The following is a 22,209-nucleotide window of genomic DNA, read 5'->3' as shown; positions in this document are numbered from 1 at the left end:
TGGCGCCGGAGCCAACGGACGGCTTCTGGCCCCTGTCCCACCTCTAGAGGCCAGCACCGCATTCCCGCAATTGTGTCCTGTGCCGCTTGAGGAAGCTCAGAAGTGGCACCGTTAATCAATCTCCAGTAAGAAGACATTGCGATTCAGAGAGAACGGCCAGAAGAAGAGCAGAGGGCAGGGGGAGGATGGGGGCTTACCACTGCGTTTAAAGGAGGGGGGAGGACCCCCACCCTAGGCTGGGTGTACACCGGGAGCCCCAGATTCACTGTAGCGACACCGGGAGCCCCGGATTCACTGTGGCGCCAGATACGAAAAGACCGCAAGACGGTTCTCCTGATGGGTTCCCTGCTACACTGAAGACAGAATTTAAAAATATATGTGTTAAGAAGATGATCCTGGGGCTGCAGGGCCTGAATATTATTTTTTTATGGAGCTCATTTTTAATATCAGCACTTTTAGGGTGAATGTAAATAAACCCGATCATGCAATAAATTCAGTGTGCTCTTTTATTTTGCAGATTTAAGCTAAAACACCATAAATCTTTTCTTGGAAGCAGCATCTTTCAAGATAACAGAGGCAGCACTAGGATTTTGATACCCACTAGAAAAACCATAAATAAGCAACTGCCTTCACAGAGACCTCCCCAAGTGCATGTGCTCAGCTGACAGGTGCGGCGCTCCACGGCGGGCGGAGCGGTCCTGTGGGGTTTCTTCGCTTTGCCCCTCATCGCAGGGATCATTCCCACATACTGCAATAATCCCGGGAGAAAGGGTTCCTTGGCTTTGTAAGAAAGGACGGTGAAAATGACCAGTGCAGGCAGGACAGAGGCAACCCCACTTCCGCAGTGAAGTAACCATCTACCCTAGTCCCCCGCGAAGATTCCATAAAGTTATGCCAGTCTCAGTGAACAACGGTTGGAAGGCACATAAACGCTGGCCACCATTCTTTACAGCAGAAGCCCAGTTGGAAGCTGACCTCAGCCTATATTGTATACCCGTGTATATGCGCAAGATGGGAAGTATATGCCTATATATAAATACATATAAAGCTAACTTTCAGTGTTCGGAAAACAAAAGCTATCCCCATATAACAGCCAAATTCTGACATAACTCAATTTGGACACCTCATCTGGTGTGCAGTGCACTCATTCGCAGTGTAAACCCCACCGCGCCGGGCAATGATATACTGTAATGTCACATCGCAATCTGGATTTACTATAAAGGGCCGCTGACGAGCTTCAGAGCAGTAAACATTGCAGCGAGGTGTATTTCACACTGAGCTGGTTTTTATGAAGAACACTTCACCGCCCAGGCACGGCACCTGGATGATGGATGGTGAAAGATGCTTGACAAGCTTCATCATTGTTTGTAAATCTTAACTGTTCCTGCTCACTAACTCTGGAGGCAATTTTCAAAGACAGCGGCCGACAGAAGGACAGCACAGCTCTCCTGAAGGTTATTCAAGTTGTACTTGGCCTGGGCCGTGCCTCTGAGGAGCCGAGGGGGGGAAATAAACTCCCGAGTTACTCCGCACCAGGCCGGGAAAGCATCACTGAGGCCCAGTGCATTCAGATCAGACGGAGATGAAATCTCACGTGTGAGGACATCGGATGCTCTAGCCAGAGTGGCTCCTGTATCCCCCTAGTCTGTGCCCAGGGGGATGCTACCTCACCAGGATTTTTAAGTAGAAATGGTCGTTGAATGAGCAACAGAATCGGCAAACTCAGTGATGTGTGATGTGCCCACAGAAGGCTGGGTTCCCTGCATGATCAGGCAGGCAGGGGACCAGACATCTCACTTGAACTCCATTAACGTAAAATCAGCACAGACGACACGGGCACGCACGGTCTTCTAGTTAATTATGTTCAGTCTAGTTACGTCAGGACATGCAGGAGTTCCTAAAAGCATAGTTTCCAGAGCTCACCCTCTGTGCCCTGTTCTAGACCCATCTTCTTTAGCCCAAAGGAAAACCCCTGCAAAGGGGGCCCTGTATACTGAACTTAGAGTTTTAAGAGAATAAATAGATTAAAGATGTAAAAAGCAGTCTCATAATAAGCTACGGACAGACTAGGGAGAATGTAAAATACTGCCTTTCTCAAAAAGTATCTGGGGAAAACAGACAAGCCTTCAATTCACCCTAATTTCTTTTTAATGTTTATTTATTTTTGAGAGAGAAAGTGAGAGACAGAGAGAGAATGAGCAGAGAAGGAGGAGAGAGAAAGGTAGACACAGAATCTGAAGCAGGATCCAGGCTCCGAGCTGTCAGCACAGAGCCCAACGTGGGACTCGAACCCACAAGCCATGAGATCACGATCTGAGCTGAAGTCGGATGCTTAACCGACTGAGCCACCCAGGCGACCCTTATTCACCCTAATTTAAAAATAACACAGAATAGCCACAGAAAATAAAAATTACTATACAAAAGTAGTTGATTGTGTTTCTATTTACATTTATAATTTCAAATCTGATAACTAGTTATTTAATTTTATTATGTCTGCCTTCATCAGATATCAACAGTCTGTCCTGTTAAATACAAAGAAAATACATACATAACCACAAAATTAAAAGTTGGCTTTACTGTGCTAAGTCAAAGAGACATTCTATAGTTTACAGTTAGCTTTGGGGAGAGCAATGTAAATATTATACCTGATATGCTGGTGGGTTTTTTAAGTCTACTTTACAGCGTTGTTGTTTTTGTTTTTGTTTTCTGTGATAACCACATGCTATAGAAAGACATCCCTAGAAGGGTTATTCCTGCATGATGCATATGATGAAAGAGTAGGTTCCAGAGTTTTATTGTTACAGAAAAAGTATTACTATTGCATGCGTATCGTTGATCTCAGCAGATAGAACATTTCCAACCCCCAATGACAGCCACCACTTTCATGAAAGTTTTTCACACATGAGAATGCCAGACTGTTGCTCAGTGAGGCCTTAGACAAGCTAAGTCAGTCATCACTGTTCCTCAGTTTCTCTATCTGCCACTTGGAAATGAGGACCTCTTCTCCTCTCACTGTCTCTGTGCCTCACTGTCCTCATCCATACTATGGGGGTAATAATACTACTGTAAGAATTGGGGGTGCCTGAATGGCTTAATCAGTTAAGCGTCTGACTCTTGATTTCAGCTCTGGTCGTGATCTCATGGTATGTGAGTTCAAGCCCTGCATCGGCCTCCGTGCTGACAGTGCAGAGCCTGCTTGGGATTCTCTCTCTCTCCCTGCCCTTCCCCAGCTCATGTGTACATGCTCTCTCTCTCTCACAAAACAAATAATGAAATAAACTTTAAAAAAATTAAATGAGGGGCACCTGGGTAGCTCAGTCAGTTAAGCGTTCAACTCTTGATTTCAGTTCAGGTCAGGAGATTGAGCCCATGTCGGGCTCTACACTGAGCATAGAGCCTGCTTAAGATTTTCTCTCTACCTGCCCCTACCCTGTTTGCATGTGCGCTCTCTCTCTCTCTCTCTCTCTCTCTCTCTCTCTCGCAGGGGAAAAAAAAAGAATTAAATGAGTTATCCCCACCGAGCACACAGAACTTTGTCTTACAGACGTTGGAAGAGCTATCTAACTGTGAGGGAAGGGTGGGAAGAGAAACCATAAGATATCCTAGCAGAAGGAACGCCCGGAGGAGTGCTTCAGAGACCTGAGTTCCTACGCTGGCTCCTGTTCCTCAACACTGAAGACAAGGCCAGAGATGTCACAGTGCCCCACCCCCACCTGGCCTCTCTTAAGTATGGTTAGTGAGGAAGCCCCTCTTGACCTCACTCGCAGGGCTGTGTTATTCATCAAAATAACAATATATGCAATATATGCAAAGAAATAAGTCTTTTGAGTTTTCCAAAGGGAATATGGGGAATATTCTACGTGACATGAATCCAGGATACGTTGTAGCCTGGAGGTTGTACCCTACATTTGCCCATGTCTGCTTTATTTCACTGACTGGTTCACCAGAACACCTGACTCCAGGCTGGTGAGGCACCAGCAGGAAGGATCCAGAGGTCGGTTTCTTATTCATCCAAGAACCTACGAACGACCCCAGGAGCCCTTTGAGAACAGGGCATGATGTGAGGCCCCCTGGCAAAGCACAAACCTGAATGAGCACGATAGCTGTGCTCCCTGTGTGAGGCCACACTCTGATAACTCTTGCAGAAAGGGCTACAGTGAGTGAACTTCTTATGTGAGTCTGACCTTCCTCAGGTAGGTCCTTGGGAAGTGCCTGTTCTTTCTAGACTGGTGCTGGCCTGGTCAGGGGACAGTGTTTTACACAGAAGACATGCTGGAGGCCCCTCAGTTCTCAATCTTTCCCACAGTTTGCCTTGTAGGGGGCTCTTTTCAAGTTGGAAGAAAAAGAGGTTTGAAGAAACAATGGAAATCAGTGTGCCCGCATCAAACGGCACTTCAGTTCGCTTTCAGGGATATTCTTTAGCTACAAAGAAACCTGCTGGTGTCCTTCCATACCCCTCTTCCTTGGTTGTTCCCTCTGCTTTTCTTAGCAAACACATCACTTGTGATACATTAAAAATAAGCCTCCGAAGCTGCTAGTTCTAAATGTTTATTATATGCTTATTAAATTATTATGCTTCATCTTCCTTACTCAGAATACCACAATGACTAACTAATTTCAAGTATCACGATACACATGTGGTTAGTTTCAAACAGGGCCCCCGTAGGGCTAAACAACAGGCCCTCCTTAGATTGTAATGACTTTTATTTGCACAGTCCACTGCCAGTCACCTGCAGGAATAGAAGATATTTAAGACATGGTGACAGGTCTTCATATGGGAATAAGGGAGTTGACAACTTCCTCCATGCCTTTTTAACATAATTGTTTATGTGGCCCATATAGAATAGGTAAAGCTGTTATTACATTTTTCAACTTTCCAGGTGAGGGAAGTAAGGCTGGAAGAGATTAAATGAGCATGGTACAATCAGGCCCAGAGCTAGGGATCTGAGCCACATCTCCTCTCCTGGGGTGGGATCCATTGCCTTGCACACACTGGCCTCTACGGTCATTGCCAACGAATGCCCCACATACTTTTCTGTGCAAAGCTGGAGCTGAAAATAAAATGGTTACATAAAGACAGGTTTACTAGTCAAGTGCTTTTCTTTAAAATTTAGCAAATGGTAAGTCATTTCCTAAAGAGATAAGTTTAAACTTAACATTTTATAAATGTTGCATAAAACATACTCAGCTTTCCTTAAAGCAGAGAAAGAAAAGGGTCAATGTTTTTCTCCCCTGCAGGCTTGCCATACACTTCACAGCAGAATATACACAAGAAAAGCAGCCCTCGGATGCCTTGGCCTCCCCTCCTTCCTGTCTGAGCAGGACTCTAAAACATTTCCAGAACATCTTTCTCCCTGACAAGAAGAACTGCCTGAAATGTCAACACACCCCTTGCAGAAAGGAATGGTGGAAGTTTGTACAGTATTTCGCCATCTCTTGCTGCATTTTGTGATTTACAGAGCTTGTTTCCATAGGCGACATGATTTCATCCTCATAACACCTGTATGGGTTTGACACATCCCACCCCCTCGCCTTCTGTTAAGAGGTGAGGGAAGCAGGAGTCCAGGAGGAGAGTCTGGTACTCCCAAGGCTACACAGCTGGTTAGTGGTGGCTCCACTGAGATGCTAAGCACAGAATGTTTCCAGCACCCCACCCAGGGGCCGTGGCAGAAGCTCACATCCCCTCACGAAAGGGCGGTGGTGACATCCCAGATTGTGAGCAGGGGGAGACCTGAGGGTGCTTCCAACAGGCAGCGCCGCGTCAGTGTTCTCACCTGAGAAATGAGATGGACGGTCTTTTGCTAAAATCCAACGTGCGGCAGGAAGCAAAACCACTCCATGGGGTGAAAGCTTAACCACTTTGCGTGTGGTCGTGACAACAGTGGGGGAGGGAGCCGATGCCATCAGTGAAATCAGGCACCTCTAGAGTCACTCAGCTACAACATTGCTAATGCCGAATGGATTAAAAGAGTCATGTCTGGGAACGCCTAGGCTTCTGCAAGCTTCCCAGACATCACAGAAGGAGAACAGGGCCTTCAACTCAGAGAGGCCCTTCCACTGTCCTTGGCCATCTGACTTTTGGGGGAAAACGTAAATGCTTTGTATCTTGCTTCACGGAGCTGCTGACATCCTATGGGTGCAAAATGAATAATACAAGAAGAGCTCATAATATGTAAGGAGCATCTCAAATGAGTGTTTCCTTCTCTCGGAAAGAGCAGAGGTTGAATGTAAAGGAAGGGTGTTTGCACAGGGGGCCTGCCACTTGGGTCTGCACCGGAAGGCGCCAAAGAACCAGAAGAAACCGAAACGTACCAGCTCTAACTTTACACTGAGACTGCAAAATAAACAGACAAAAAAATCAAAGTGTGTTCATCTTCCTCATTGTGAACTGAAACCGTTTCGCAGGGGTTGGCCAGTCAAGTATACTCCAAGAACCTATACACAAGAATCCAACACGTAGAGAAAGATGCCTGCTTATGGACATGAAATGTCGCCCGCCCATAAGCACGGGTGTATCTGTTAACGCAGAGACACGGCTGTGGAGGGCACCTCTTTACTGGGAGCCAGGAAGCGTTAGTTTCAGGGCGGTCCTGCCACCATTTCGGGAACCACCTGCATCTGTTACTATGAACATTTTACAATCCACCACGGTCTGATGCTTTAATAAGATACAACAAAAATGAATTACTAAGATCATAATAAAAAGATGGAAAGTAACAAGAGCTGGCTGGAGAAATCGGAACCCTCATACACTGGTGGGAACGTGCAATGGCGTGGCAGAGGAGTTTGACAGGTCCTCAAAAAGTTAAACACAGACTTATACGATCTAGCAATTCCGCTGCTGAGGATGTACTCGGAAGAGCTGAAAACGGGTCTTCAAATAAAGAACATGAAGATTCCCGGCGGTGCTATTCACAGTAACCAGTAAAAGGTACTAACAACCCAAATGTCCATCGACTGATGAACAGAAGACGATGTGGTTTAGTCACACAATGGACTCTCAGTAGGCCATAAAAAGGAGTGAAGTACTTACTACCTGTCACAACGTGGAAGAACCCTGAAAATGTTACACTAAGGGAAAGAAGCCAGTCACAAAATACCACATGTTGTACGATTCCCATGAACCTTCCAGAATAGGCAAGTCCATTAAGACAGAAAGCAAATTCGTGGTTGCCAGGGCGCTGGGGGTGGGGGGAGTGGGGTTGAGTAAGGGAAGACCACTTAGCGGGTATGGGATTTCCTTCTGGGGAGATAAAGATGCCTTTGAACTAAATAAAGGTCATGGCTGCTGAACACTGCAAAGGTCCTAAGCACCACTTAATTGTATACTTCAAAATGGTGAATCGTTAATTTTATGACAGGTGGATTGCGCTTCCAAAACAAACAAACAAACAAACAAACGAATTCCTAGAAAAAGGAAAGACAAAAAAATTCAAGACCCAAGTTTCAAGTGAGAGTCAACAGACATAAAATCGCCGTGTCAAACTAAGTTTTTGTTTGCTTTTAGGTCCTTTGCTTACCTCTCCTTACACCAGTAACTCAGCACTCACAACCCCCCCCCCCCGCCCCGCCCCCAGGATCCCATCTGGTCTTGCTGACTCAACACCCTGCCACGGAACCTGCTGGCGGTGGCCCTGCCCCACACACCCCGTACCAGCAAACTTCCCTCCACGAGATCACTCCCGTCAGCTCACAAACCCGTCTCCTTTCTTCGAAAAAGACAGAAAGATCTTCCTTGAACTCCGCTCCCCTCCCGCAGCTAGCCCATGTCACTTCTGCCCTCCCAGCAGAACTCCCTGAAGACCTGTCTGTGCCCAGCCTGGGGGGCCCCCCACCTTCTCTCCCACGCACTCCCGAATGCAGTCCGGCTTTGGTTCCCACCTCCAACCCCGCTGGCCTCGGTCCCCCATCATTTCTACCTCCCAACAGCCAGTGGTTGATCCCAGCCCTCATCTGACCCACCAACTTCCGTGGCTCTGCTCAATGCACCGTTGTCTTCGCATGGCTTCCAAGATAGCATCCCCGCGAGCTCTCCCCCCACCCCACGGGCTGCTCCTGCCACGATCTCCTTCACTGGTCCTCTTCATGTGCGACGCACCTGCGGAGACTGGAGGGCCCTGGGGCTCCAACTTCCATCATTCGTTCTGCTCGGTCTACACTCGCTTCCCTGGGGGCTTTCATCACACTGGCTTCAAGGAACACTGAGGCACAGAACTCGCAGGTTTGTTTGTTTTTTTTTAAGTTTTTTTTTTTTTAATGTTTATTTACTTTTTGAGAGAGAGAGAGAGAGAGAGAGAGAGACAGAGTTTGAGAAGGGGAGGGCCAGACAGGGAGGGAGACACAGAATGTGAAGCAGGCTCCGGGCTCTGAGCTGTCAGCACAGAGCCCGACACGGACCTCGAACTCACAAACCACAAGATCATGACCTGAGCTGAAGTCGGACACTTAGCCAACTGAGCCACCCAGGCACCCCTCAAAAATACACATTTAAAAAAAAAAAAAGAAACTGAAGAAAAATTTAATTTAATTTAATGGACAAATGTATACTTTAAACATTAAACCTACTGCAAACCAGCCAACTTTTTAATTACTTACAAGTCCCCACTTAGATCTTCCAATCATATCTTACTAACTCAACCGATCAAAGGATCTCAACTCAAACCTGACAGGAGTGAGAAACGCAACTGGCTGATGGCCAGCCTCTGCCACCTTGTCACAAGTGAACACACTGCTGCCCCTACCCCCGCCCACTGCACCCTGCCGCCAGCCTCAGCCCCACTTGGCAAAAGGGCCTACGTTGCCCCAAGTGCTTCCTACTTGTGTCAGTGCTGACGGTAAAACTGAGGATCCATCGTTCCAAGAGATAACACCTAGGGTGCCCTTGGTGGCCCCCAAACACAACTTCCTCTTCCCTTCCACCTGCTCTGTAAACACTGCCTGCAACGCAGAAGCCCCAAATACCAGGCGTTTGGAAGTCATAAAGCCGCACGTCTTTAAAAAATTAGCTGACATGTAGATTTTCTATGAATTCACATTCTCCTGCTCCATGGCAACTGGAAAGCAGAGGTTACTGAGTTTCACTGTGGCCCTTCCCAGCTAAGCCCCTCCTGTGGGAAGCTCCACCCTCCTGATTAATTAGTGGTGAGTGGGCGGGGCGCCAGAAGTGCAAGTCTGAGGCCTCCTCTCACTTTCAAGCCCAAGTATCACCAGCGAAGTCGTAACCAGTCCTCGAGGTTATTCACACAGTCTTTCCCTCTGAGCGCTGGTCCTTCCGGTCCTGGACTGTAACCTCTCTCCTTCTGAGCCTCTGCCTTTGCTGCCATAAATTCCAAAACCCCCTGCTCCTCCTCAGAGCTGTCCCTCTCCGCTCTAATAAATTTCCTCTTATCTTTTTATCTTCCTGCCCTGCTCTGAATTTACACCTTTCTCTCAAGAGTGTGAGTGGCTTCTGAAAATATTCCATTATTCCAGGAGCAAGAAGAAGCTCAGGCAATTTCTTCCTGGAAGCAGGTTTCGCTCCTAATTTTCTGTACGAACGAACGTTTCTTTAACTGCTTCATTGCTAAATTCTGCACTGACTCCATCAGACAAGGAGTTAGGATCCTTTAGGCTGGTATTTCTTTACAGAGCGAGCTCACTTAAAAAATAATACCTGATTCATTTATTCATTCATTCATCCACTGGCTCAACCAATCAACAACAAATAAAAGGCATCATAGCAGGTAAAAAGGTATGTAACATGTGTTCTCTGTCCCCAAAGAGCTTAAAATCCAGACAAATACATAGAATCAGAGACAGTAAGAAAGAAGGACCATATGGGCATACGTTCTATAGTATAAGCATTTATAATACAGAGTTGTGTTTGTACACTCCTGACAAGAAGAGTCAAAGTAAAAAAAAAATCAACGTGTACTTCCATCCGTCTATAGTTCAAAGTGATCAGTTCCCTTGTACTCTATATTCAATATTAATGAAGTCCTCTATTTCATCTTGGTATGGCAAATAAAGTATAAATTGCCCACCTTTTTTAGACTTGTTTTGAACTTGGAAATCAAAGCATGGTTCTGATTCTCCTTCCCTAAACGCTTGCTTTACCAAGAGAGTCAAGTTATTTTATAGACGGTCAAGTTATTTTGAAAACCTCTCTTTTTATGTAGTACAGGGTGGGTTCCAAGAGTCGATTTACTACCACACCACCTGCTACTGCCCTGATTTCTACTTCTGCCTTGAATGTATACGCGTCTCACTTTCCTAGGTCAAAAGATAAAGCTTAAATATAAAGATCCTAAAAATGGGGTCTGGAAACACAGCTGCCATAAGAGACCTGCCCATCTTCAACAGTGTAAATACCGGGGAGAAGGTTAAAATTGAAGTTGAGGAACTGTGTATTTCAAAGTGCTTTGGCTCATTAAAGTCATTTTTATTTTAAAGCCTTTATACCAGAGTTATTTGCATTGCTACTGCATAAACTCTGAGGCCTATGGTATTCAAAAATGTTTTATTATTCTATTTGCTCCCCCAAAAGATGAATACGCCTTCAATTTGAGAATGGAAAAGTTTTGGAAAACAGGTATTCAGTACACAGAAACACTTCGCCAAAAATGATCAGGATTTGAACCACGGTTTCCTCTGAGTTTGTATTTCATATTGATACTCCTGAAAATATATTTGTTAGCTTCTGATGGGAGGGAGGCTCTCACCGTATTCTTGGCACTCCAGGCATTCAGAAAAGAATCATGTGGTATTAATTTAGAGAAGCAAAAACATCCCACAACTAAAAGCTGTAAAGGATACTCACAGAGGAGGCACAGTGATCTTCCAAGGGCTCCTGAGTGGCAAGCCCTCGGAGAGGCCTAGAGAGCCGGCCTTGGACGCTCGGCCTCCCTCCACCCCAATGCAGGCTCTGCACAACCGGGCACCTACCGCTTGCTTTGGCTTCCGAGTAAGAGGGGCCGTCCTCAAAAGTGAAGATCTGGGACACGCTCTGGCCCAGGTAGGAGGGAGGCGGGTAGTAAGAATGCATTCTGTACTGGGAGCTCATTGCGTGGCGGTTCTCCGAGTTCTTCATCTGCTTGAGAAAAAAAGAAAGGCAACGTTGAGCCCAAAGCTGCATTTTACAATTATTACAAGACCTGCCTGTAAGGGGAATAGCCCACTGATGCTAGAAGTATCCTCAACCATGAACAGAGCATGGACCCCAGCTATACTAAGGATGTGTGCATCCTCACAGTGCCTCTTCTATCTTGGGGTCCCTACTAGAGCTCCCCTAAAGCCCTACTTAGTCACATGATACTCAATTAACCAGCACTACGGAAAACACAGCAATAGAGAGGAGACAGCACAGCGTAGGAGCTGGCTCGTCGCTGTAACTCCGTCTAACTTATTTGGCCAGGAGCCTCATGTGTAAACCTGGCATCTTACCTTGCGTTAGCTCACGGTATTCAGAGAAAAAGAATATTTTAGAGGCGCCCGGGTGGCTCAGGTCATGATCTCACGGTTCAGGAGCTGGAGCCTGCTTTGGATTCTGTGTCTCCCTCTCTCTGCCCCTCCCCTGCTCGTGCACTGTCTCTCTCTCTCTCTCTCTCTCAAAAATAAGTAAAAATATTTTTTAAGAGAATATTTTTAAAAAGACAACACACAAAGCATGTGTAAGGGTAAGCTGTTGTCATTACGATGGTGATGTGCTGGATACTTCCTCAACGTCTGTTCCCACCCTGTTCCATGCTCTTCCTGCAGCAAGAAACCCAAGTGTGGGATCTCCGCTTCCCAGACCCTCCTGTCACCAGGGTTCTGAAGGTGATGCGGATTCTGCAAACCGGACATCCAGTGAGACGTGGAGGGCAGAAGGCAGGCACGTGCTGTCCCCTCCAGCAGCGGTGGCAGCCAGCCTCGGCGGTCATGTGTCTGTATGGCAATCAGACTCTGTCTTTGGGACAGTGAGGCAGCTTTTAACTAAGGAGCAGCACCCCATCGCTTTCTGACCTCTCACTCAAAGACTTAAAAGGGGCCCCCCTTCTGCTTTCTCAGCACTTCCTGGCCATTTCCACAAACATGGAGACCTGTTCTGTTTCCCGCATGGCCCCTGGAACAGACACTGAGCTTTATACATGTGATCGGTATCTCCCCAGCAAGAACAGCTAGACTTCAATGATTTATACTGCATTTAAAAAATTAAACTTAGGGGCACCTGGGTGGCTCAAGTCAGTTAAGCTTTCGACTTCAGCTCAGGTCATGATCTCACGGCCTAGGAGTTCAAGCCCCGCATCAGGCGCTCTCTCTGTCAGCACAGAGCCCGCTTCAGATCTTCTGTCTCCCTTGCTCCCTGCCACTCCCCTGCTCACACACTATCTCAACAATAAACAAAAAAATTAAATTTAGGTGACATTAACTTTATTTAAAAGTCAATTTAAGGGAATGTTCAGGAAAAATCAATACTGTCCAAGGATTAAAGAGTAATTTCAAAATCATGTCTTTCAATCAAATAAATCATACTAACATGACAGAGGCTGGCAGGGTTCCTCAAGATTGTCTATGAATGTTAAATTTTGGACAGTTTTCCAATTACTACAGGCCTACGTGTACTTTGAATGTTTGACACGGAAAGGCCAGAGTTCCTAACCTTCTGTCTGCCGATTTGAGAAGCTCAAGGGACTCATTTTTGCCCCTCCCAAGTGCCCCCCCCCCCCCGCCCCCAGCACAAATGAATGCTCTGATGGGCACCTTACTTCTTGGAGAAGCCCAGAAGACTCTATTCTGGTTGGTTAATTTCTTTCAACTGAAGTTTTCTGGGAAGTTCCCTTTACTCTTTCCAGTTTGTTTCCCTGAAGCATATGGAACGGTATCTCTCGTAGCTCAGTCACCCAATTTTCATCTTCTACCTTCACCTAAGTCCTTACTAACAGGGCAAGCAAGCCATACTTGGAAATAGGCAAAGGGGAAAAATTGGCTGCCCTTAATGAGCAGCCCACATCAGGAGAGCAATTTAGGGGCCATGAAATCATTTAGGAGGGTGGTGACAATCAGCAGTCACCTAACTGCACAGCACCCAGTTATCAGTTAAACCAGTGCATCCCAGGGCTCTCTTACTGGGCATGCAAATGGCCTGAGGCTAAGTGGATCCTGATTCAGTAAATATGGGGCGGGGCCTCAGTCTGGCACAGTCCCAGGAGATGCTGATTCTGCTGGCTCAAAACTCTCACTTTGGTGACCAGGGACTAGAGCAAATGATACATTCTCTCCTACTTCACACCTGTAAGAGGCCAGCGAGCAACATGGTTTACAACCATCAACTTTCCGCTTGAGCTGAGGGAGGATGGAAACGAAGTAAAGAGCACTTTAACTTTTCACTGTTTTTCTTTTCATACGTGAGATTCCTCGGCGTGAAAGGAATCTTTTCGGGGGTCTGCCGCCATCTAGAATCGCTGCAGTGGTGGGAACGACCTCAAACAATCTTCAAACCCTCAAACAGCCGTTTCTGCCTCTACAGACTTCCCTCAAGTCAATTACACAGTCTAAGTAACGAACACTGAATGGGAAGCCAGGGGTCAGCTTTAGAGCACAAAGCGCCATCATACACAAGATGAAGCCTCCTCGCCACCCACTCCAGGCACGGAGCTGGTGACATCTCCTCCCGGTGTGACAACATCTGCAGGTCAGTTCTTCAAGAAAAATGCTTTTCAATTTTCCCCATGTACAAGTAAACCCCCAGTACTTGAGCCTGCTGGCTCTGCAAAATGCTGGATTTTTTTTTTCTTCTACTGGGAATTTGTATAAAGCCTCTTTTCAAAACGTTTGAAAAATGTTCACTGTGAGTCTACAGCAGGGATCAGCATGCCTTTTTTTTTTTTTTTGGTAAATGGCCAAACAGGAAATATTTTAGGCTTTGCAAACCACATGGTCCCTAGACAACTGGTAAATGAATGAACGTGGCTATGTTCCAATAAAACTTTATTCATAAAAAGGCACGCCTGGGGGGCGCCTGGGTGGCGCAGTCGGTTAGGCGTCCGACTTCAGCCAGGTCACGATCTCGCGGTCCGGTCCGTGAGTTCGAGCCCCGCGTCAGGCTCTGGGCTGATGGCTCGGAGCCTGGAGCCTGTTTCTGATTCTGTGTCTCCCTCTCTCTCTGCCCCTCCCCCGTTCATGCTCTGTCTCTCTCTGTCCCAAAAATAAATTAAAAACGTTGAAAAAAAAAAAAAAAAAAGGCATGCCTGGGTCACAACCTTCACTCCCACTGGAGGAGAGGGAGGAGATCACCTAGCACTGATGCCTGGGCTCCACCCCTAGAGTGTCTGATTTCAGTGATCTGGGAGGTGGCCAGGCCTTGGCCTATTTCAAAGCTCCCCAGGTAATTCTAATGTAACACCAAGATTGAGAAGCAGTGTCCTAGGGGCGCCTGGGTGGCTCAGTCAGTTGAGCGTCTGACTTCCAGCTCAGGTCATGATCTCGCGGTGTATGGGTTCGAGCCCCACATCAGGCTCTGTGCTGGAGCTCTGTGCTGGAGCTCTGTGCTCGGAGCCTGGAGCCTGCTTCGGATTCTGTGTCTCCCTCTCTCTGCTCTTCCCCTGCTCTCTCTCTCTCTCTCAAAAATAAATAAACATTAAAAAAAAAAAAAAAAAAGAGAAGCAGTGTCCTAGATGTACTGACATATTTCCTATGCCCCCAAGAAGTATGAAACCCCAACATCTCCAGTATTAAGTAAAAAAGGCAAAAGGTTAAGTCTGATAGATAGGTCAACTGCTGCCAATTTCAAGTTGCATATTATTTGAAAAGAAATTCAAATAAACTGTAGAGTGTTTTTCTTCTTTCAAAAAGAGCTTACCGAAAGATAAACACATTTCAAACCCATGCACGTCTGTTTTCCTTTAATGCCTCTTCTGCTTTTAGAAAGCACCTGATAACAAGGATTATTTGGAAAGAGAAAAGGACTGATTTGATCTCAAACATTCGATTTTCCTAATGAATCCCAAGATCACTGAGCTATAAAAGACTGTGAGGAAAAGAGAAAGATACAAAGGGTCAGACTCCATTTGAGGTTATTAAAATGTGAATTTTCTGAAGCCATTTATCACTTCAGCCACATCCAACATGAAGAACAATCCACAAATAACCATCCATGTGATCTCTGGACATAAGGCTGTAGACTTGTATGTACAGCTGGCTCTTGAACAGGACAGCGGGTTAGGGGTGCCAACTCCCTGTGCAGTTGAAAATCCACATATAACTTCTTACTCTCCCCAAATTTAACTACTAAATAGCTTACTGTTGACTGGAAGTCCTACCCATAACATAAATAGCAAATTAATACACATAAACTGTATTCTTAGAATGAAGAAAGCTAGGAGAAAGAAAATGCTATTAAGAAAACACAAGGAGGGGCACCTGGGTGGCTCAGTTGGTTGGGCGTCTGACTTCGGCTCAGGTCATGATCTCGTGGTCCATGAGTTCAAGCCCCACATGGGGCTCTGCTCTGACAGCTTGGAGCCTGGAGCCTGCTTCAGATTCTGTGTCTCCCTTTCTCTCTACCCCTGCTCCACTCATGCTCTCTCTCTCTCAAAAATAAATAAACACACAAAAAAATAAAAAATAAAAAAGTAAAACACAAGGAAAAGAAAACACATTTACAGGACAGTATTGTGTTTCTCACAACAAAGTCGCACATAAGTGGACTCGTGCAGTGCAAACCCCCAGTGCGGTTCAAGCTTCAACTGTAGTATTTCTAAGTCCATTTGTTACCCTCTGAAACCTGAAGCTAAAATCGAATTGTGATTTGTCCAGAAGAAGGAGTGGCAGAATGAGATTTAAAACTGTATATCCCGGGCACCTAGATGGCTCAGCTGGTTAAGTGTCAGACTCTGGATTTGGGCTCAGGTCATGATCTCATGGTTCATGGGTTCTAGCCTCATGCTGGGCACTGCGCTGAGAGTGCGGGGCCTGCTTGGGTCTCTCTTTCTCCCCCTCCCTCACTCACGTACTCTCTCTCTCAAAATATATAAACCTAAAAATAAATTAAAACTCTAGTTCCCTTCTAACTCAAAAACAAACAAACAAACAAACAACCACCACAACCTTGGCTGCCTTCAGATTAGACAAATGGGTAAAGAAGGAAATGTTTGGGAAACCTGCTTTACTTTAAGCCGGTAATACTCAACTGGGGGCAATCTGTCCTCCAGGGGACACCTGGCAAAGTGGGGAGACACTTGTGAGTCACAGCTGGGGGGGTGGCGAGGAGAAGGGTGTGCTGTGGCATCTGGTGAGGAGAGACGGGGTGCTGCGATACACAGGCCAGCCCCGCACAACAAGAATTATCCAGCCCCACATTTCACGGAGGGCCAAGGGTGAGAAAACCGGCTTCAGACTAGCCTAGTCCCCGCCCTCCCTGCCCTTCCCCTCACCTCCAGCTGAAACAGCAAAGTTCTACCGAGGGATAGAAGTTGTACAAGTTGCACACAAACGAAAGGAAGCGTTCAGTTCTGCTTAAAGGATATAATTTTTTCCGCTTCATGCAGTGCTACCTTGTTTCTTCTCAAGGTTTTATTTTTTATTCCTTTAAACACGCAAACCAAGGAAAACCTAAAACCCCAGTATTCCGGTGAATTACGACTCCCATGATTATTAGCGTGTGCTAGCTGGCCAGCAAGAGGCATGTTTTATAATCTTATTACCCACCCCAAGTCTCTGAACCAGAGTGTGACCTACAGATAGGAGCTGGGCTGGCGGGGAACGTGCATGATGCTAGTATTAACCCCGGAGGAAAACCTAAGAGCTTTGGGTTTTATTTTATTAAACCGTGGAGGACACGCAGCGCAGTAAATCTGAACCACAGGTTTCCTTTTTATATACCTTAGTCACCCCTTTTTTATAGTAACAATAAAATCCCAACAAAACGCAAAAATATTAGACCATACTTCCTGTAAAAAAAAAGTAAAATTCCTCAACAGCACGCGCCGGTTGTCCGGGAGCGCGTCAGCCAGGAAGAGTCTGGTCTTACCCCGAGACGAACACTCCATCCAGGCAACGGCTGGAAGAGGTTCGTGAAGACCAGACTGCGGTCTAGCTGTTCACGGAGCGTGGCTCAGCGGCAAAGCAGAGCTGGCCACGAAAGCGAACAGACTTCTCGAGAACCGTACGGGATCAAATTCCTAAGCACAAACTCCGATGTTTAAGCCAATAATGAGAGGATGCCCTTGGCAGTGACGTGTGGCTTGCAGCCTTTTAAGTTGCAAAAGCCACATGTGGGATGGACCTCTGGTTTTACGAACAGAAACGTTTTTATGAAAAAAGTCAGGGTTCTTCACACACTGTGGAACTGCAGGTCTCCTGGTGATGCTAAGAGTGAAAGCTGGGGGGTGACTTTCGCCCTCATTAAAGGATTTCTTTATTATTTTTTAAAAACTTTTTTTAATGTTAACTTATTTTTGAGAAAGAGAGAGAGAGACAGAGCGTGAGCAGGGGAGGGACAGAGAGAGAGAGAGAGGAAGACCCAGAATCCTAAACAGGCTCCAGGCTCTGAGCTGTCAGCACAGAGCCCGACGCGGGGCTCGAACCCACGAACTGTGAGTTCATGACCTGAGCCAAAGTCAGACGCTTAACTCATTGAGCCACCCAGGCGCCCCTCTCCAGTTTTAGTATAAGCTTCTTTTCAAACCATCCAGAAGGGATGGCTGTTTCCAGGCTCATGTGATGGCACACTGTGAGCCCTCCTCGTTCACAGACCTTACCTGCACGGGTGCTTGACCCAAAGGGCAAGTGCCCGTTCACTTCCTAAAATGCACCTCATTCATCCTCTGCCATGCCACGCATCACAGGTGGCAAGAATTATTCTTAACATACGGGCTGAAAGTGATCACTCTTACGCACCCACTTCCGAGATTACTGAAACGTTAACATGGCAAATGCTGACGGACTCATGACACGGCGGACTCCCTCCGGCTACAGCCCATCCTCCCCTCTTCCCTCCTGGTCCCTCCTGTCCTCTAGGGCTTTGTCTTCTCTCGCCTGCCTTCCTTAACTTCCTCCACTGAATCCACCTTGCCTTCTCTCCTCAGGGCTCATTCGGAATGCCCTTCACCCCTCCCCAGCAGGAGGAAGACAAGGGGACAACAGGTGGAGATTGGCCTTGAGCACACTCAGGCCTCTGTAAGAGATTCCCGCCAAGCCTGGGTGGACCCCTCCGGTCAACTGAGGGGGAATGGGCGGAGTTTGAGGGTCAGCACTTAAGAGGCTGAAGAAACTAGAGCTGTTCCTCCAAAAATGGAAGGAATGTTCATTCCTCAGAGAGGAGGGAGGAGAGAAGACGGAATAGGGTGACCATGCCGTATGGCAGAGCGGACAGGTGGGTTAAGAAAGGATACATCTGAGATGCTTGAAGCTGTGAACCCCACGATTCCCACAGCTCCAGAAGGTCCGTGACACAGGCAGAAGCCAACGAAGCTTGTGTAAGTGGGCTTTCTCAAAAAGAACGGAAGGAGCAGAGCTCAATGTCTGGATCAACACCAGAGTAGATTTCAGACACACGAGCAACAGCCATAAGATGCACCAGGGAAGCAAGTCTTCTGTGTTTGGAAACACAGAACCAAAACTGATCACAAGAAGAGAAAGCAAGCTTCTCCCGACTCCCAGGAGGTCCTGGCGAGGGCACGGAAGATTCACACCACTCTTGTAGAAACTTTAAGGGGTGGACACCTGACAGGATATTAGGATCACAAGTGCGTTTACCAGTGGTCCATTATGCTTGTCCTGATTATACAAAACAATTAAGACAGAAAAAAAAATTAAATTTTTTAAACTTGTGTTGTTCAATTGGTTGTTTTCTTTTCATTTTATTTTAGTTTTTTCAATTGCTTGCTTTCACCATCTGCGTCTGGGTGCCGATAGAACAAAGTTTACTCCTTGGAGAGTATTTTCCAAAATGCAGCACTCCGACCATCTGTGGGCCCCCAAATAATTCAGCAGGTTGCAAGCAGCACTTTTTAAAAAATAACAGTATGGAAATGAATGGAATGAAACAGAGTAGAACAGAAATCTGGCAATTCACTGTGCACAGTATGAATAAGAGGTGCTGTACGAAAAGTTTCATTTTGTGTTTACATGTCTGTGTAAACATATACTGGGTCCCAACGTAAAACATTTCTTACTGTGGGTCGCCACCTAAAATGCTTGAAAGGCATTGATTGGTATATAAACCTGGTGAAAGGAAGCAAGGACTTTCAAAACTAGGTACCCGGGGGCCCCTGGGGGGCTCAGTTGGTTAAGTGTCCGACTTTGGCTCAGGTCATTGGTCTCACAGCTTCCAAGTTTGAGCCCCACGTCCTGCTCTGTGCTGACAGCTCAGAGCCTGGAGCCTGCTTCAGGTTCTATGTGTGTATCTCTCTCTGCTCTTCCCCTGCTCACGCTGTCTCTCAAAAATAAATAAGCATTAAAAAAAAAAAAAAAGTACATATCAGAAAAAGCCCAATTTAAAAAATGGTTCCTGGGGCACCTGGGTGGTTCAGTCGGTTAAGCATCCGACTTCGGCTCAGGTCACGATCTCACGGTCCATGAGTTCGAGCCCCACGTCGGGCTCTGGGCTGATGGCTCAGAGCCCGGAGCCTGCTTCTGATTCTGTGTCTCCCTCTCTCTCTGCCCCTCCCCCGTTCATGCTCTGTCTTTCTCTGTCTCAAAAATAAACGTTAAAAAAAAAAAAAATTAAAAAAAAAAAAAAAGGTTCCTTTTCCTACAACCTGGAAAAATTCAGATGCATTTAAGGGGGCTCAGAAAACAGAGAGGAGAGGTCTGTTTGCAGATAGTCTCTGGCCACAATGAGCCCAGTGCTTCCCTCATTTTCCCAAACTACACATCTATGCAGGATTATCTAGTTCCTGAGTCAACACTTACATCCACTTTGATTCACAAATCTAAAACACAAACCTTGACTTTCCAAGTGAAGTCCTACAAAGCCAGACAGAAATGCATCATTTACGTAAAAGCTGATAGAAAATACAGCTTCAGTAAAGTAGCTGGTGGAAAAGGGCAGGAAAAGGTCTGTATTTTTATTTCGGGGATGATAACCAGCCAGAAAGAGGACTCTCTGTTTTCTCTAACATGTCAAGTCTCCGGAAGCGTTAACAACACCTCTTAAGAAAAGAACTGGGGGCCTGTGGTAGTGACATTCTTCAAGTAACTTTCTTGAGAAAATGTTGCTTCTTGGCCACAGAACTAACGGACTTTCAGAGGAAGAAAGTAAATTTATTGAGAGATACTACAGAGACCTGTCCTGTTTTCTCCTGAGTCCTCAAAGTAAAATAATCATTAGCATAAGAACTAACTGCTCAGAGGGATCAAGTAACTCGTTTCCACTCATAAAGGGATTAAACAGAGAAGCAGGATCCAAACAAAGCAAATCCGCCCTGGAAGCTTCTACACTAAACCTCGCTTGCTTTTCCCACTTTAAATTAAGATGTCTGCTGATTATGAAGATCTACTCACTCACTGCCTTTGGCTTTTACCCGTTCTTCCTGTTTTCACTGCTCCAAGAGCAAATAAACTTTTTTGAGGAGGGAGTCTGAAAATAAGAAAACATGCCTATAACCACGCATTCAGGAACTTCGATTTTAGGACGGAAGCAGTAGAAGCGTCCATATCTGTTCCCATTTGATGGACAAACTTAATTAACCTTTGCTACTGTGTTCCAACCTACTGTTTTAGACAAAACTGGTGACCCACAAACAATATGTTACCATCAGAATCTCAACGGCAGTGACACCAAGAGATATAGCCCTATCAGCAGTATCGGGAAATAAGCCACTTGGATTAGCTGCTCTAGGAAATATGGATTCTATTCATGTCACACATGAGCTGTCAGAAACATTAGGATACTTTTAGCATAAATCAGCAGTGTGAAGGGTATCTTATGAGTGCTGAACATGATAGACGGCTTGGAGGGCAAGGGGAGACCGTCTGGGGCCACCTGCTACGTGTAAGCACGCACATATACTCACATACTCTGCCGGAGGTGGTATTAGAAATTCAAACGCAGGCTGGTGACGGTTGAGGGGCATACCCAACTCACGGGGGTTAGTGGCACAGGACGGCCCCTCCGGAAGTATGATGGAGAGCCCACCTCTAAGTAACCAAAATGACACAAGAAGGACCAAAAATCTGTTTCCCTAAAGCACACAGAAGGTGGGGGAGGGGTGGCAGGATAGGACAGGATGCGGAACCATAAAACCATGCTTAAGGACCAGATGTTTAGTCATTTCGATTTGGCTAATACTGTGAAGACAAAGGAGTGTCCACTTTCTCTAATATCAAGACTCCGAAAATACTATTTAAGATACGCTATAACCAATGAGGTCTCATGAGACCTATCATAAGACATTAAGAAAACACTGAACAGCTCTCAAGGCTTCTTGCAAGGGAAACCAAGAAATGCATATTGCCCGCTAGGAAGGCAGAGATACAATGGGAGCGGACGTGCCTCTACAGTCAGGTAAACCCCAGTTCAGACTCAACCCGCTTTCCCCCACTTAGCAGCTGTGTGACACCAGCAAGTGACTTGTCTCCCGGAATGTCCGTTTCCTCATCCATAAAAGTGGGAGCAATCCCTGCAGGCTATGTTAAGGGTTAAGCGGGACAGAAGATATGAAAGCTGTCCCTGTGACATCTGTCCTGTCACGCCTACACCCTCCCTTCCCCCAAGGGGGCGTCCCTCTGTGGGAGCATCGGTGGGACAGTGGTGGTCACACTCAAGGACCCCACTTTTGGGATGCTACCAAGTAACCCTGAGCCCTTTCACAGGTATGCCAGGGACGTGGTCACAAAGAGGGAGACAGACACACCCCCGGATGACATACTTAAGTATCTTAAGTACATAAAACTTTTGCTCGGTATTCAAAAGAAAACTCCATTCTCTCAATTTTTTCTACTTTTCAAATCTTAAAAAGTTGAAAATCTACCTGTTTCCTACATAGCCACTGTTACATACAGAGTGAGAGAAAAAGAGAACAAAGAATGTTCCTTCAGGTTTTTAGAGTTTAGACCATTACTCAAGACAGGAGATTATGTGTCTTCCCTTCATTCTCCCGGGATTGGCTGATAAGAACTACTAACTGCCCAAGATAACGCTTGTGAGAAGGAAGGTGATGAAAAGGTGTGAAAAACAAAACAAGGAGGTCAACCTTTTTGCCCTGTTTCTCAATCTTCCTGTGAACCCCCCTTCCCAGAGGGTGTGGA

At 46.2% G+C, this 22,209-nt stretch overlaps 1 protein-coding gene across 2 annotated transcripts in view; it reads right to left on the bottom strand.

Annotated features, from left to right (window-relative positions):
* DMRT1 (doublesex and mab-3 related transcription factor 1) overlaps nt 1–22,209 on the bottom strand; it is a 111,176-nt gene that overhangs the window by 32,772 nt on the left and 56,195 nt on the right. The window contains exon 4 of one of the 2 annotated variants that reach the window (XM_058695775.1): nt 10,924–11,071. In XM_058695775.1, the coding sequence (XP_058551758.1) occupies nt 10,924–11,071 (148 nt within the window). The remainder of the gene's footprint in view (nt 1–10,923; nt 11,072–22,209) is intronic. The other variant, XM_058695776.1, reaches the window with a different exon arrangement.

This window comes from Neofelis nebulosa, chromosome 12, assembly GCF_028018385.1.
Source record: "Neofelis nebulosa isolate mNeoNeb1 chromosome 12, mNeoNeb1.pri, whole genome shotgun sequence".
Taxonomy (NCBI): domain Eukaryota; kingdom Metazoa; phylum Chordata; class Mammalia; order Carnivora; family Felidae; genus Neofelis; species Neofelis nebulosa.
The sequence above is the reverse complement of the archived record's forward strand: the minus strand, read 5'-3'. Positions and strand labels throughout refer to the sequence as shown.